This window comes from Rhinolophus sinicus, linkage group LG01 (genome assembly GCF_036562045.2).
Source record: "Rhinolophus sinicus isolate RSC01 linkage group LG01, ASM3656204v1, whole genome shotgun sequence".
Classification (NCBI taxonomy): domain Eukaryota; kingdom Metazoa; phylum Chordata; class Mammalia; order Chiroptera; family Rhinolophidae; genus Rhinolophus; species Rhinolophus sinicus.
This window is the reverse complement of record NC_133751.1, coordinates 164440448-164455538: the sequence shown is the minus strand read 5'-3', so window position 1 is coordinate 164455538 and position 15091 is coordinate 164440448. Positions and strand designations below refer to the sequence as shown.

General features: G+C 34.2%; 1 protein-coding gene across 12 annotated transcripts in view; it reads right to left on the bottom strand.

Annotated features, from left to right (window-relative positions):
- Positions 1 to 4613: 4613 nt before the first annotated feature.
- UBE2E3 (ubiquitin conjugating enzyme E2 E3) overlaps positions 4614 to 15091 on the bottom strand; it is an 80629-nt gene continuing 70151 nt past the window's right edge. For 6 of the 12 annotated variants that reach the window (XR_012498341.1, XM_074338789.1, XM_074338745.1 and 3 more), the window contains exons 4-7: positions 10840 to 10972; positions 8093 to 8198; positions 6885 to 7032; positions 4614 to 5252 (exon numbers count right to left, since the gene is read on the bottom strand). Coding sequence is in view for 10 of the 12 variants with exons in the window: in XM_074338789.1 (XP_074194890.1) it covers positions 5195 to 5252; positions 6885 to 7032; positions 8093 to 8198; positions 10840 to 10972 (445 nt within the window). In the remaining 2 variants the exon portion in view is untranslated. The remainder of the gene's footprint in view (positions 5253 to 6884; positions 7033 to 8092; positions 8199 to 10839; positions 10973 to 15091) is intronic. The other 6 variants (XR_012498340.1, XM_074338792.1, XM_074338765.1 and 3 more) reach the window with 1 other exon arrangement.

Genomic DNA, 15091 nt, shown 5'->3' with positions numbered 1-15091 from the left:
TATTGGGCTGAGATAGAAACAAGGAGTATAGATATTATCCTCCAAAAGCTTACCACCGAGAAATACATATAAGGTATTAAACTGAAATAATAAAATGCTAAAATGCATACTAGAGACATTGGGTACTAAGAATAGTTTGAAAGACAGAGAGTGATTATTTTAAAAGCATCAAATAATATTAAGTACGTTTAATATTATAGATTGGGTAAAATTTAGCAAATCATTACACTAATATTTTCATAGTTAAATCAGCAGGGACATTTCTTCAATTCTCATTCAACAGAAAATGGATTCACATTAGCAAAGATGTGTCCTCTGCTAAGAAGGAAAAAATCTATCTGGGCAAATTATAAACTACTTAAGGATGTGACAATGTATTCATCTCTGTACGCATCATATTGCCTAAAAGGACCTTCAATTAGCAAGCACTTAAAATTTGTAGAATAAACTCATAAGAGGTCAAAGGGTTAAACAGCATAACCACCCACCACACAACCCCTCCAAAAGAAAAAAGCAAGAAAAAAGGATTCTTGCTCACAAGAGAACCTGGCTTGTTGCTGGTACTTGGAAATATGCACGTGCTTGAATTCCTTTTATTACTTCTGATGTTTGTGCAGAAAGACAGACAAAGGTACTTGATAGTAAAATAGAAAGGTTTCATCAAAGGCATTGGACTTGAGATACACTTTAGGGATTGGAGGATTTGGGGAAAAAAAAAACTTCTAATGCTTTGTGTTGGGTACACTGGCATAATTGGGACTCCAAGCTAATTGGATTTCAACAAAGTAACCTATAAATATGGACGATTTAGAGTGAATTTAAATTTCTCTAAATACACTCATTGGTAGTATCTAGGTTTGTTGAACAATTCCTATGCTATGCCATAGTCCAGCTTACATCTGAAGACATCCAGGGATAATACCCAGGGCTCTGCTGCCTAATCAAAGCCAAATCACTTTCTCATATATAATTAAATTAATGACAATATTACTAAAAGATGTTTACACTGTCCCTGTGCCTGAATCTGGGCAATCTAACTTATTTTTTAATTTTCAAACTTAGCTTCTTATGTTTGGTCTTACAGGATATTATCATTTAAAAAATCACCTTGGGCTTCTACTCACATGAGCTACTGAGACCCCAAGAAGTTGAGAGTACAGCAGACAGCAAACTGAAACAAGAGAGATACTGCTGGAAATCCAGGATACTGCCTTCAGAGAAGTGCTTATGAGTTAACGGAGAGTTAGGGAGAAAAAGCAGTTAGGCTAGGTGTGGTAGCATGCATCTGCCATAGAGGATCACTCCTCATTTCTAAGTAACAAGGTTGATTCTGACCAGGCTTTAACACTACCCATCACTGTTGGCAATGCAATGTATATACCAGTCCCAGAAATTCACTTTATGACCATTTTGAAAGGGCTATCAGTCCACTGTATAGAAACATTCTATTGCACACTGGAGAGCTATACATTTAAATCATTAAAGAACTTTACCCCCAAAAAGTTGACAAACTAATTACAAAAAATTGACGTTTCAAATAATGCCTATCTACTAAAATGTAATTATGAATTGTTTTTGAGTATTACTTGAAAAATATTTGACATAAAACATTTATATATTCTATTTATCTAAAATAAGGAACACTAACAGAAATATAAATGAATAATATAATTGTAGACTCATTATCTCAGCCTCTTAAAATAAACAGCAATGGTTTTATAAAAATAATTATTTCATATCATGCCATAATTCTGTCAAAAGACCGTAACATATTTGTCAACTGAATATGTGTTAATGTACTGCATTAACATGACCACAATGCAGCTTAATATCTGAAGTCACAGGACTAAAATTGACTTAAATTTTACAATAGTCATTCTTGTATTGTTAAAAGAATACACTTGGAAAAGTTAGTGGGCTGACTCCAAATACACAACACCTCAAAGTTCTTATTAGCACGAGTAGCATATACATGGGTCAATTCAAACTGGGTATGTCTACAGAATTTTATCCCTGTGATTTCCTGGCAAAAAAAGCAATGTCTAGACAGGTAATACAGCTTATTTTCATAAAAGTAGTTATCAAATGCTTATAAATTTCCTGATGTGGTTATGTGATGTATGGTTAACTAAATTTAATATAACATCATTCCTTATTTTCCAAACTAAAAAATGGAAAACCAGTGATGTTATAAGTATTCCTATGACAAATGTCTAAATAAACATACCTCAGATTCATTGAAAAGTATCAATAAAGCCTTATTTTGTAAGGTTCTATCTGAGACTTTAAAATAGACTATTAAAGTAAGGATTTACTAAAATACAAAAGTATACATATGTTTATGAATAATTTTCAGAAGTTATCAATGTATCTCTTGTTATCTGATATATATATATATATATATATATATATATATATATATATATATATATATATATATATATCCTATGTTATAACAAAAACTCGTAGCCTAGTGGTAAAGAATGGGGCTGGACCTCCACATCATAATGGTTGTGCAATCTGGGACCAGTTATTTAACCTGTTTGCATCAGTTTCACCCTGTCAGCTGAGGATCATCATTGTCTCCTCTCCTTAGCTCTTTAGGGGGTATTAAATAAGATAAGCCCCTTTGGTAATGAAATGGTGCCTGACACATCGTGGTAGCACAGCCCCTCTGAGGGCACATGGTTATAATGAGAACAGTCCAGGCTCCACGGTAACGTGGCCATTCCTGAATACTTATGCAGTTACACTTGGGCTTGTAACTTGTAAAATTTGCTCTTAAAGAGAAAAAAATCTGGGTTTTGAAATATCATAATTGACATCTAGAGCAAAGTTTCAAAGGAAAAAGGCCCTTATTTACAGTATACATAGATGAATATCTATGTAATTTGGAAGCAGATATTTAGTATTTCAAAAAAAGAGAAAAAAAAATTCAGAATTTTAAGGGGACCTAATAGTAGGAAACCAAATGATGAAGTTTTTTTTTTTTTTCAGTCCATTTGAAACTGTTCCCTGAAAGAGAAAGCAGAACAAGCATAAATTTTAAACTTACTTGAGTTTGAGGACAGAGAATAGGGAAATAATCAAACTCATCTCTTTTGTTTAATAATGAACAAATTTAAAGTCAAAGAAGTATCTTACTCAAGGCTACAAACGTAGTTTGTGGAAGAGTCATAATTTATAATCCCAGGTGAGTAGAGGGAATTACAGCCCACAAAGTAAGCCAAATGGCTGTGAGTGGTAATTAGGTTGATAGCAAATGAAGGAAGTCCAATGACAGTGTCCCCAGATATTCTCATATTCAGTATGATGGAAGCTTCTCTAGCACCAAGAGAGAAATTCATTACTCTAGGATGTAGAATGCACACTATTGGAACTGGGGAAACCTTTCAATAGCTAACACACAGAAAGCCTTAGAGCTCACAGGGAAGGTCCCTACTCTCATCACAGTGACTTGCACTACATTACAGATTATTCGTCACTGCTTAAAATAGTCAAGGCTTACAAATTTTCATAGGCCTAAGCCTGAATTCTTCAAAAAACTACCTATTGGTCTGGTGTTCCTTTGTCATATGGGGAGGATTTTTTAGGGTGAGTTTAACTGAAAGATAAGTATATAAATATTTTATTTTTACTGCCTTAAGACTTCTATTGACAAACACCCAAATAGGAGACCACTATTCTTAGTGAGGGTATATTCAAACTATAAATGTTTTACTTTTATCTTGAAGCAATGTATTTTTATGCTAATAATTCCACTCTATAAATTTTAAGGTTGTAGGTGCTCTATTTCCGTACTTAGGACTGGAGAAGACATTTGCTTCATATTCCACAATCCTGGTTACATGACCAGAGAATGACTTCAATAATTATCCCAGTCATAAAAAAATTTTAAAAAGCACGTTTATACTGTGTACCAAATCTGAATATTGCAAAGTAATTCTAACTCCTATAAGAAATCTAGTATTTAATAATTATAACCAGAAAGAAGGAATCTATATAATCTATAAACCCCTTGAAATTTGGGCAGACTAATCCAGAGTTCTATTGTACCTTTAGGGCAGATAAGGTACAACTCAGCTTAGCCATCAGCTACATCTGCTGGCCAAGTACCACAATAAGAATGGTCTCACATACACCCCATACATCATGAAAATTCAAGAGTGGGATTAGAAGTAAAGTAAAAAATGTACCAAGACATAGAATAGCTACCAGACTATAGTTATTTGACAATGCTGCCCAATGGTAGAAAGAAATAACCAATTTGGAAACAAAATGTTCCACAAGACAATATTAGATTTACCGAGTGAGCCAGGATTTTGTATTATTTTTAGCTCAAATATCTTATTATCAAATGTAGAGTTTTATATGTTTTCGAGACCAATGGTTTAAAATCCGGTTTTGCATATTTAAGCTCATCATGTTCGTTTACTAGGACTTAAAGGAAAAAAACATTACACACTTAATAAGATTTCAAATGTTTTCAATTTAATAATTCATTTATTTGTACTAGTCTTTAGTAGTCAATCTTCATATCCACATTTTTACTTCAACAATCAGCTCAGACATACCTTCTAACAAGACTGACTTAAAATATTACGACAGGAAACTATGCCTTCAGGAGCATGTTTATTGTGTTTGAGATGATACATCAGGTGCTCTCTGAGCTACAAAGGGTCAAAGGAAATCCTCTCATTACAAACTGACAAAGGTAAAAGGTAAAACATTTTTCACAACAGCATTAACCACATACTCAGAAATAGATCTGGGTTTAATACAAATGACATAATTCCTAGTCATCTACGGCTACTTTTATAACTTCATACAGATAATGAATTAGGCTAAAATGCACTATAATATTTGGTAGACTTCAGGACCAGTATCCTTAGTACATCACAAAATACATTTTGATATCCCAAAGAAGCAAGACTTGCAAGTAGGCATTTTAAACATAACTAATCTACAGCTACAAAGTTCTACTCTTGATAGCGTTTACCTTTTTGGGGAGTCTCCCAGTCTCCAAAGGATAAAAGCAGAGAGTAGAATCAGTATAACATATACACAGAAGTCCGTATTGTAAAGGCTATAAAGATTTGCAGCACAGTAAGAAGATGCCTTCTGCTCCTTCACACTGCATACAAATGACGTGAATTATGTTGCGTATCTCTTGGTCCACTGTCTGGCTATCCTGTCATGTTCTGCTCTGTTGGTCAAATACTGAGTGGCTATGCTTCCGACCAGGGGATCCGCTGGAAAAGTGGGAAGAATATGGAAAGATGTTATATGGTGTCCTCAGGTACAGTTTAATATGCTAGTAAATGGAAATGCTCACCTTTCACTAGCATCTTCATATATAATGGCTACATTTTCAAAATAAAAATATTTAAACATAATCATCTGTATATTTTAATATTCAAACTAGAAAAGCCTCTTTAAAAAATGAATGTTGAGCTAATATAATTTTTATAAAAGATGTAGGTGTGCCTTTAATATACAAAACCTGTTGTATACTCTTAGCACTTCATTCAATAAGAGTGCTAGATGATTAATTTCTGCTTTCTTATAAATATTTAAAAAAATGTAATTTTAAAATAAAAACTCAGATCTAACAATGTAATGCTATTCAGAATAAAATGTTTCCTTCAATCTGTGAGATAATATGTCTTAAATTACTATCCTTATCTTCATTTGAAAACTTAACCATTTTGTTTAAAATAGAATTCTGAACTGGAAATTCAATCTGAGATGTAAACCTTTATATTGAATTTGTTTTTCAAAACGGTAAAATATGTACATGTGCTACAATATTTGAAGTGCACCAAACAACAGCCCGTAAAAAGTAAAGCTCTCTTCCTTCCAGACTCTAACTACTCAGAAGTTTCTCTCCCGGACACACGACTGTTACCTGTTTATAGCATTTCTATCCAGAGCTGTCATAAACATTTACAAGCATTTAGAATACTGTTGTGCATATGTATTTTTTTCAGTGCCCAGTTTTTTTACTTAATATATCTTAGAGAGCTTTCCCTATTAGTTCATATAGAGTGGTCTCATTCTTTTTAACAGGAACATCCTCTATTAAAGGATATTCACATTGTTTCCAATCTTTTGCTTTAATAAATGTCACAATAAATTCATTCATTCATTCATTTCTTCCTTCCTTCCTACCTACCTATCTACCTACCTCTTTGGTATATGTACAACTGCTAGGTCTAATATAATAGTAATAGCCTTTGGTGATTAATGTTTAGGAAAAAAAGTCAACTTCTTTTAAAAATGACCTCTTAGTAAGATAACATACTCAAAATCCTTGGCTTAAATACCACCTTTCAAATCAGCTACCCATGTTAAAGATTATGTGTGGCAGTTATGCATTTCTTTAAAATGTTATGAATTATGCACTAATGACTTTATCTCTGAGGTTATACAATCATAATCTAGTCCAACTCTCTGACTAGCCATAATTTTTTTTAATATCCACTATTACTATATCAAACACAACTAACTATAATCCAAAAAGGAAAAAAGAACAAGATGCCCCTCATTACTAAGTGCTTGCTTTAAAGCTCATTGGAAGTATAAAACAAAAGGAGTCACTGGTGTCAGAGACATTTGTTACTGTCAAAAGTGGTTTGTACAGCTACATAATTCAGAAAACATGAGGCCATCAATAATAGGGAGAAAATAATTACAGGGCAGTATTCCATTACAACTAAAGAAAGTTATTGTGAAACTTTTGGTCAGTTCTAATAGAAATGGCAGTAATAATTTCCTCGCAAAATGTTTTATGCTGACCTTTAAACCAACAGCATTTGTTAAAAACCAAAAAAATTCATTGGTCTCTGTAGCCTCATTGTCTGTGTTAATAAAAATTTGCTTACCAGGGTTGCAGTCTGTCAAAAGAGAACAAATTGACAGCAAAACCTTTGAAATAGTCAAAGCAGGACTCCAGTTGTCTTTCAGGATGTCCAGACAGATGACCCCCTGACTGTTGATGTTGCAGTGATAGATTCTGGTGCGGAAAGTAACCTGGGGCAGTCACATTAAAGACAAAGAAAAGGAATACTTTCGTACCAACCAAAACTCTCACCAGCAAATATGAAGGGTAACACATCACAGATGACACTAAACAGCAAATAATTTAACTGACAAGCTAATCAAATAGTATGTTTAAGTGATAACAAATTTAAATGGTTTTAATTCAGTTGAAAGAAATTTTATTTTTACCCAGTATAGCAAGAACTATATTGATCTTAAGCCAAAGTAAGTAGTGATTTCATTAATCAAAATGAATGACACAGTAATTCTATATATGTATGTGTGTGTGCACCATATACACATGCATGGACGGGCACAACACACCCCTGTTTAAAGACAGAAAGTGAAGGAGAACAAAAATGTTTTGATGCCAGAGGTAAGTGGAACTGGTAAAGAATTTTTTTTTTTAAACATCAAATGAAAGTTACATTAGGTTGTTAGTAGAAACAATCGGTATCAATCCAGCTAATTTCTTGCCATGTGTCAGAAAATACTAAGAGAAGGATTTAGATAGAGGAAGGTGGGTTAAATCATGGGCCTATTTCTCAGCCTTTCATTTCTGCAAGTGCCTCAATGTCTAGTTAGACTAAGACAAGCAATATAAATAAAACAAGCAAAATCTTAAGCTACTGAATAAAAGAAACTAATATATCACTAAGATATGTGAAAAAAGAGGATAAATCATAGGAACAAATACTGTCAAGTTTCAAAACAATCACAAAAACTAATTGGGTGTTTAATTCTGAATTTGGAGTTGCCGAGAAAAAAAAAAGAGTTTGTGATTTCTTGGAATTAGCAATGTACTGTGATCTCCCAAGTAGAGTCTAGAAAGAAAATATTAAAAGCCCTCAAAAGTGTATTTCTGATAGGGATGCAAAATTAAAAACAAGAAACCACCTGTCTATAGGGCAAGAAACCACTGGTCTTGCAGGGGTGAGGCGAAAGGAGACTATGCACCTCTAGAACTGTTCTAATATAATACATACTAATTACATAGAGTTCTTAAAATGTGGCTAGTTGAACTGATAGGCTAAAAGTAGAAAATATATACCAGATTTCAGGGTGGACGGGTGGCTCAGTTGGTTAGAGCGCGAGCTCTGGGCAATGGGGCTGCCGGTTCGATTCCCACATGGGCCAGCGAGCTGCGCCCTCTGTAACTAGAATGAAATCAATGAGCTGCCGCTCAGTTGGTTGGAGCATGGGCTCTCAACCACAAGGCTGCCGGTTCGACTCCTCGACTCCCACAAGGGATGGTGGGTTACGCCCCCTGCAACTAAGATTGAACACAGCACCTTGAGCTGAGTTGCCGCTGAGCTCCCAGATGGCTCAGCTGGTCTGAGCTGCGCCCTCCACAACTAAAATTGAAAGGACAACTTGACTTGGAAAAGTCCTGGCCCCAATTAAATCTTTAAAAACAAAACAAAACAAAAAAATATATATATATAGATACACACCAGATTTCAAAGACTCAGCACCAAAAAGAGAATGAATGTAAAATATCATTAATAATACTCTTATATTGGTTACCTGTTGAAATGACAGTATTTGGGATATACTGTTAAATAAAATATATTATTAAAATTAATTCAGTTTCTATTTTTTTAATGTCGTTACTAGAAAATTTAAAATAAATGTGTAGGTTGCATTATTTTAGCAGTTCTGCTCTACAATGTGGGAATAATATATGTTCAGATTATTGACAGCTGATTGATTACAAGCATTGTTTACAAATGCAATACATTATTTTGAGTCCTTTCAGCTATTCACAATGAGTGAACAGAAGAGAACTAAAATTTTATAATTCTTCAAGAAGCTCAACACTTTATCAAAATTAAGCAGTAGAGAAATAATTGTACCGATCACTAAGATAACAGCAGCCTTATTTTTTTTTGACTTGTCCAACTACAGATCTGAATAATATTGTAGAAGATATCTTAGTCAAGAGGAATTAATCAACATTAAAGTATTAGAAAATTAAAATATTGAGACTATCAAAAAAATTAACAAGCTAAATTGATAACCATTACATTAACCAAAATGATTATAAATCATATATAGAACTACAGGTTGAAACCATTACATTAGTCATTTTCTATTTTTCCATTAAAAAATGTTAAGAAAAGTCTTTTACAGATTTTCCCTCATGTACAAAGACGATTTTGTAAAAAAATAAATCTTGCAAAGTTTTTTCTGCTAATTTTGCTACCATGTTAAAACCACTTTCCCATATGAAAAATGAGGCATGCAGAAAGAAGGATCACTAGTTACAAATACAGTCATGAGCTACTTTGCTAAAGTTTTATTTGTTTTCTGTAATGCACAAAACCACTGAATGCAAATTGAGCAGTGAGTGATATACTGCCATTTAATGAGTCATTGTGTGTTGTATTTGGGGGGGCGGGGGTGACAGGGTCTTTTTCTGTTTACATAATAGCTTACTTGTTCTATTTGCAATTTCATTTCTTTCATCTGTACATAGTTAAGAGAAATAACTGCCAAAAAAAAAGCTATCTTCTAGTTTTCCTAACTACCCCCCTTCTCAATTATTCAGGTTTCCTAGGAGACCATGAAGTAAGTAGTTATATAAATACTTATGTTAAGATATAAGTACTTACCGCATGAGCTCCTTCTTCATGTGAATACAATTTGTGGCATTATTAACATGTAAGTTTTGTCCCTTTATTTGATTGATCTAGCAAGACATACCCTAATACCTGAGAGCATTAAGTAAGACAATCACTTAAATATCTTAAATCCTGATGGGACCACATAGTAAAGCACCCAAAAAACTGATAGCTATAGTTGAGAGCAAATACCTCTAGGAGATACTGAACCTTGGTATCTGCAATTTAAGGTAAATACCAATAGGTGGAACTATTGTTACCTTATTAGATAATGGACAAATGATCCTGTCATTTTTAAAAATAAAATGAACGCTTTATTTACGCACTCACGTATGCGCTCATGCATTCAAGTGTTACATATATTTTAAATAGTATTTGGAACAGAAGGAACTATGTTGAAAAGAAAAACTTTTCATCATAGTTAAAGGGTTGTTATAACACTAGTATGCTCTGTGACTAAAGCATAATTATACTCAAATTTAATACTGATGGTTTTACCTGATGGCTTGACCATTTCATAATGAGAACTCAGAGGAGGAAGCTATTTAAGTAACTTATGTTTAAGACTTGAAAAATAACTGCCAGTCATTATAAGGCACAACTCAACTCTTCTCTCCGTTATCTGTCTACTTCATATTCAGAGATAACAGGATACTTCAAAAATCTATCTTTAAGTCACCTAGCAACCTAATTCCCTTTACTACATCATACCTACAGAGGGCACAAAATAACTTTACTAAATAGTATTGATTTTCAAGTTTTTGCTCATCCATAAAGATAAGGTATTTAGCACAAAATTCAACTTACTTAATTTAACCCTTATTTCTGGAAGCTGTCAAACAGATTTTCTTTTTATCTCAATATGTTCCTTAAGGAAGAAGGTTCACAAGATATTTTCCCTCATATCAAAAATCTAAAATTTAACTGCTTTATTGATGTGCAAAGTGGCATACTTTTATTTACAATAAATCCTCTTTCTGCTGATTACGAAAGATATTTGTAAAAGGCAGAAATCAATTACTTTCACAGTTTTAAAATTCTTGGTTACATGAGTTTCCATATCAATCCATGAAAAACAATGAAATTAAAATGATTACATCAATACACATTTAACCGCTAGAATAAATTTTTTGGAGAGAGATAAATATTAAAGAATGCACTTCTAGGATCTTACCTTTGGTGGCTTAAATGGATAATCGGATGAAAAGGTGATATCCAGAAAAAACACACCACCTTCATATACAGACCCTGGTGGACCAAGTATAGTCGATCTCCATTCATAAATGTTATCTCCTTTAGGCCCAGCACTATTTAAAAGAAATTAAAAATCAATGTGTATATCTGTAAGCAATGAATGTTAACATCTTAAACCAATTAAGTATTAAAGGTAAATTAGCAATCTAAAGCAATGAGATACGCACCAATGAAAGGACGCATGTGTGTGTATAAACTTATTTGCAAATATTTAACTTACAGAAAAACTGCAAGGACAAAGAACATCCTTATAATGTTACACAGAATCTCCTTCTGTTAGCATTTTGCCCCATTTGCTTGATCACCCCACCCCTCCCTCCCTTCTTTCTCTCTATATATGTACATGTGTACACACCCACACACACAAAGTGCTTTTTTTCTAAGTCATTTGGGAATAAGTTGAATATACCACATAGCCCTTTCGACATAAACACTTCATTGTGCATTTCCTAAAATCACCTCCAATAAAATCACAATAAAGCTACAATTCAGTAAATATAATGGCAACACTTTAACATATAATCTGAAAAAATTATGCTGTGAACTGACCCAATAATGTCTTAAAAAAATTAATTTTTCTCCAGATACAGGATCCAGTCTTGGGACGATCCATGCCCTACATGTCTAGTCCTCTTTAATATGATGGAGCCCTTTAGCCTTTGACTTTTAACATTTTTTAATACAGCTCTTTTTTAAACAGAATGCTCATTATTTTGCACTTGTCTGATGTTTCCTCATGATTAGATGCAAGTGATGCATTCCTGGCCAGAACAGTATTTAAGTGACGTTATGTTCTTCTCAGGGTATCACATCCGGAGGCATATGGGAGTCACCTGTCCCTAACTGGTGATGTTAATTTTCATTACCCAGATCAAATGCTGTCCAGTTTTCCTACTGCTTACTTAGGATCTTTTTCCTACAACCAATAGACAACCTTTGGACAGACACTTTAAGACCATGCAAATATCCTGTTCTTCATTAACATTTCTTCCTTAGATTTAACACCTATTTGTGATTCTTGGATGAACTGAAGAACTACTACCGTGTTTCCCTGAAAATAAGACTGAGCCGGACCATCAGCTCTAATGTATCTTTTGGAGCAAAAATTAATATAAGACCCGGTATTATTTTATATTATATTATACCCGGTCTTACGTTAAAATAAGACCAGGTCTTATATTAATTTTTGCTCCAAAAGGCAGATTAGAGCTGATGGTCCAGTTAGGTCTTATTTGCAGGGAAACACGGTATGATGGAAATAAAATCATGACTTTGCAACTCCTACCTTTCTTCCACATCTATCAGCTGGCTCGAGCCCTTTCTTCTCCCATTTGTATGAATGTGTACATGCCTGGTGAGGTCTCAAGGATTCCTGTGTTTTTCCTAATGATTTACAATTCACTACAGACTTTAATTATTTTGATGTTCAAATCATCCCAGATTTGTCCAGTGGGAGCCCCTTCAAAATGTCCCCTATAACCTTGTGATAGGATGCCATCATTTCTCTTTTTGTTTTTTGTACTTCCTTACTTTCTGGCATAACGAGATGTCCTAGGGTTCCCAGCCTTGGAATCAACCATTTCCTTCAAGCAGCTCTGGGTCCTTTTAGTGAGAATGTTGTTAAAACCAATGTCTGAGTGCTAGGTACTACTAAGTCCCAGGTACATTGCATTGTGCTCAACACATTTCATTTATAAAATACAAACAAGACTGACAATTCAAATAAAATTTAAATTCACAATTATTTGTTGGTAAGATGCACCCAATACTCCTTAAAACTTAAATTCTCTTCAAATTTACCTTACAGACTTCCATTTTTCTCTAACCTTTACATGGTAAATTATCTTGATTTCCTAAACTAATATATTGTATAAGCTTTTCTTCTTTTAAAGCGACCTTCAGTTCAGAAATTATCTGCATGTTTGATTTAAAATAAGTGCAAACCAGCATTGATAAATCAACCATATTAATTACAATATGACATTCAGATATAGTTAAAATGATTTAACTAGCATATTTTATTAATTCTGTAAAACATAAACTATGAATTGTGAACATCAGCTAAGTGATGCTATCAATAATTAAATATATGCTCTAAAAAATAGTTCATACAGAAAGGGTATAGAAAATTTGATGGTATAACCAAAATGTTTACAGGATGCTTCAATAACCTATCTTTATGGCAGATATATATGACAAATAAAATCTTACTATTTTGGCCTAATATTTAGGGAAAATATATTTTTGAATACTATATAAGTTTGAAGCATACACAGCAATTGAAACTAATTACAGTAATGGCTCGTTGTTCTGTTATCATTTGAGAATCAGGTATATTCCTTAAGTGAATTTTCACTGTCACTAAAAACATACAAAACCAGGTACCAATTTTGCTTTAAAACAAACAAACAAACAAAAAACAGATGTGATTCAATGACATATCATGTTCTAAGTTAATTTTTCTCTTAGTGACTCAAAATAATCATTCAAAAATTAAATTATAGTGTCAGAGACTTCTATTATATAGCCTCTTTACTAAAATGTTTCTGAACTACACATCACACACTGGTGATGGTGGTGGTGGTGGTAATGATGTTACCTCAGGTTTACTCCATCCTTATTATAAGCCAGGCATTGTTCATAGCATCAGAGAACGTAACTCATTTAATTCTCCTTACAAATCTATGAGGTAGGTACTATTATTATATTTCTATTTTTAGATGAGGACACCAAAGTTGAGAGTTAAACAACTTGCTGTATGTCCCACAGCTACAAACTAAACAGAATTTAGATCAAGTCTGAGAACTAGTCTGTATTGTCCTCAATGATTTTGCTTTATTTCCTCTTATAATTTCAGTGCTGCTCCATCTAATTTAATCCCCAGTTAAATTTTGCAAATTATTATTTGTGTGAGAACCCAAGGGGTGCTGTTCTCCAAAGAAACCAAATTTCCTCAGCAATACTTTTTTGGTTCCTAGCGGAACTATGTTATGATTCAGATGGTTGAATAGAAGGTACACTGGAGATTACTATATTTTAATGAATCACGTAATTTCAGTCTGGAAAGGACCTGGTTGAGGCCAAACCCCTCCCTTCACACGTGAAGAAACTGAGAAACAGAAAGTAAATAATCCATCTTAACCGCCCCCCGACAGTTGCTAGAGCTGGTATTCCCACACCAAACTCTTGGTTTTTAAATTTGCTGTCTTCTCACTTACATGCAATGTTGCCACAGGCCAAAATATGTTTATTACATCTTATTATATCTTTCATGAGATATGTAATATATAGAATATTAAATGTGACTTTCTCTTTGTCTTGGAGTAGATGAGTAGGGCTGTAGCTTATGGTAGGTAGAGTGATTCCTTTACTGTTCTGTTCCAAAGATACCTAGCCCAAGGTGAGTAAGGGCTAAAATTTAGCCCCTATGTTGGGTGCCTTGTCTGAACAAAGGAGCCCTTGTTCCTTCTCACAAAGGTGCCAACTGCTAGTGAAGACATGGGGGCAGGTAGGGAAGGAAGGTGTTGGATGCAGGATTGACTCTCCACCCTAATTCAAACAAAGCATTTGACAGGCTAGCAGCAGACCTGCCACTGAGGATACACAGCTAAGTAGAAAATGGGTGATAAATGCTGATAGGTGCTATTTACACCTTTCACTAGTTTTCACTCTCTTTTCCACAAACGCAACACTATAGCAATTCTACACTCAGCCCTGGATCATCTATTTTTTTTCCCTCTCTTGTGAGTCACTCACTCCGGGAAGAATACCACAATGTCATTTCCCCAATCTTTATTAAAAACAAACCTCCATTCCTCTTACTCTTCCAGCGCCCATCTCATGGTACTTTAACAGGCTTACTCCAGAATTGCTCCACTGAAAACAGCTCTCATCCAAGGTCACCATCACTAGACTCAAGGCTCATTTATCAAATCCTAAACTTATTTGCCTAGTGCAGCAACGTTTAACACTTCTTCCTCCTCGATACATTAGGTTGGTGCAAAAGTAATTGCAGTTTAGGAGCGGCCAGTTAGCTCAGTTGCAACAAGGCTGCTGGTTCGATTCCTGCATGGGACTGTGGGCTGCGCCCCCTGCAACTAAGATTGAAAACGGTGACTGGACTTGGAGCTGAGCTGCGCCCTCCACAACTAGATTGAAGGACAACAACTTGA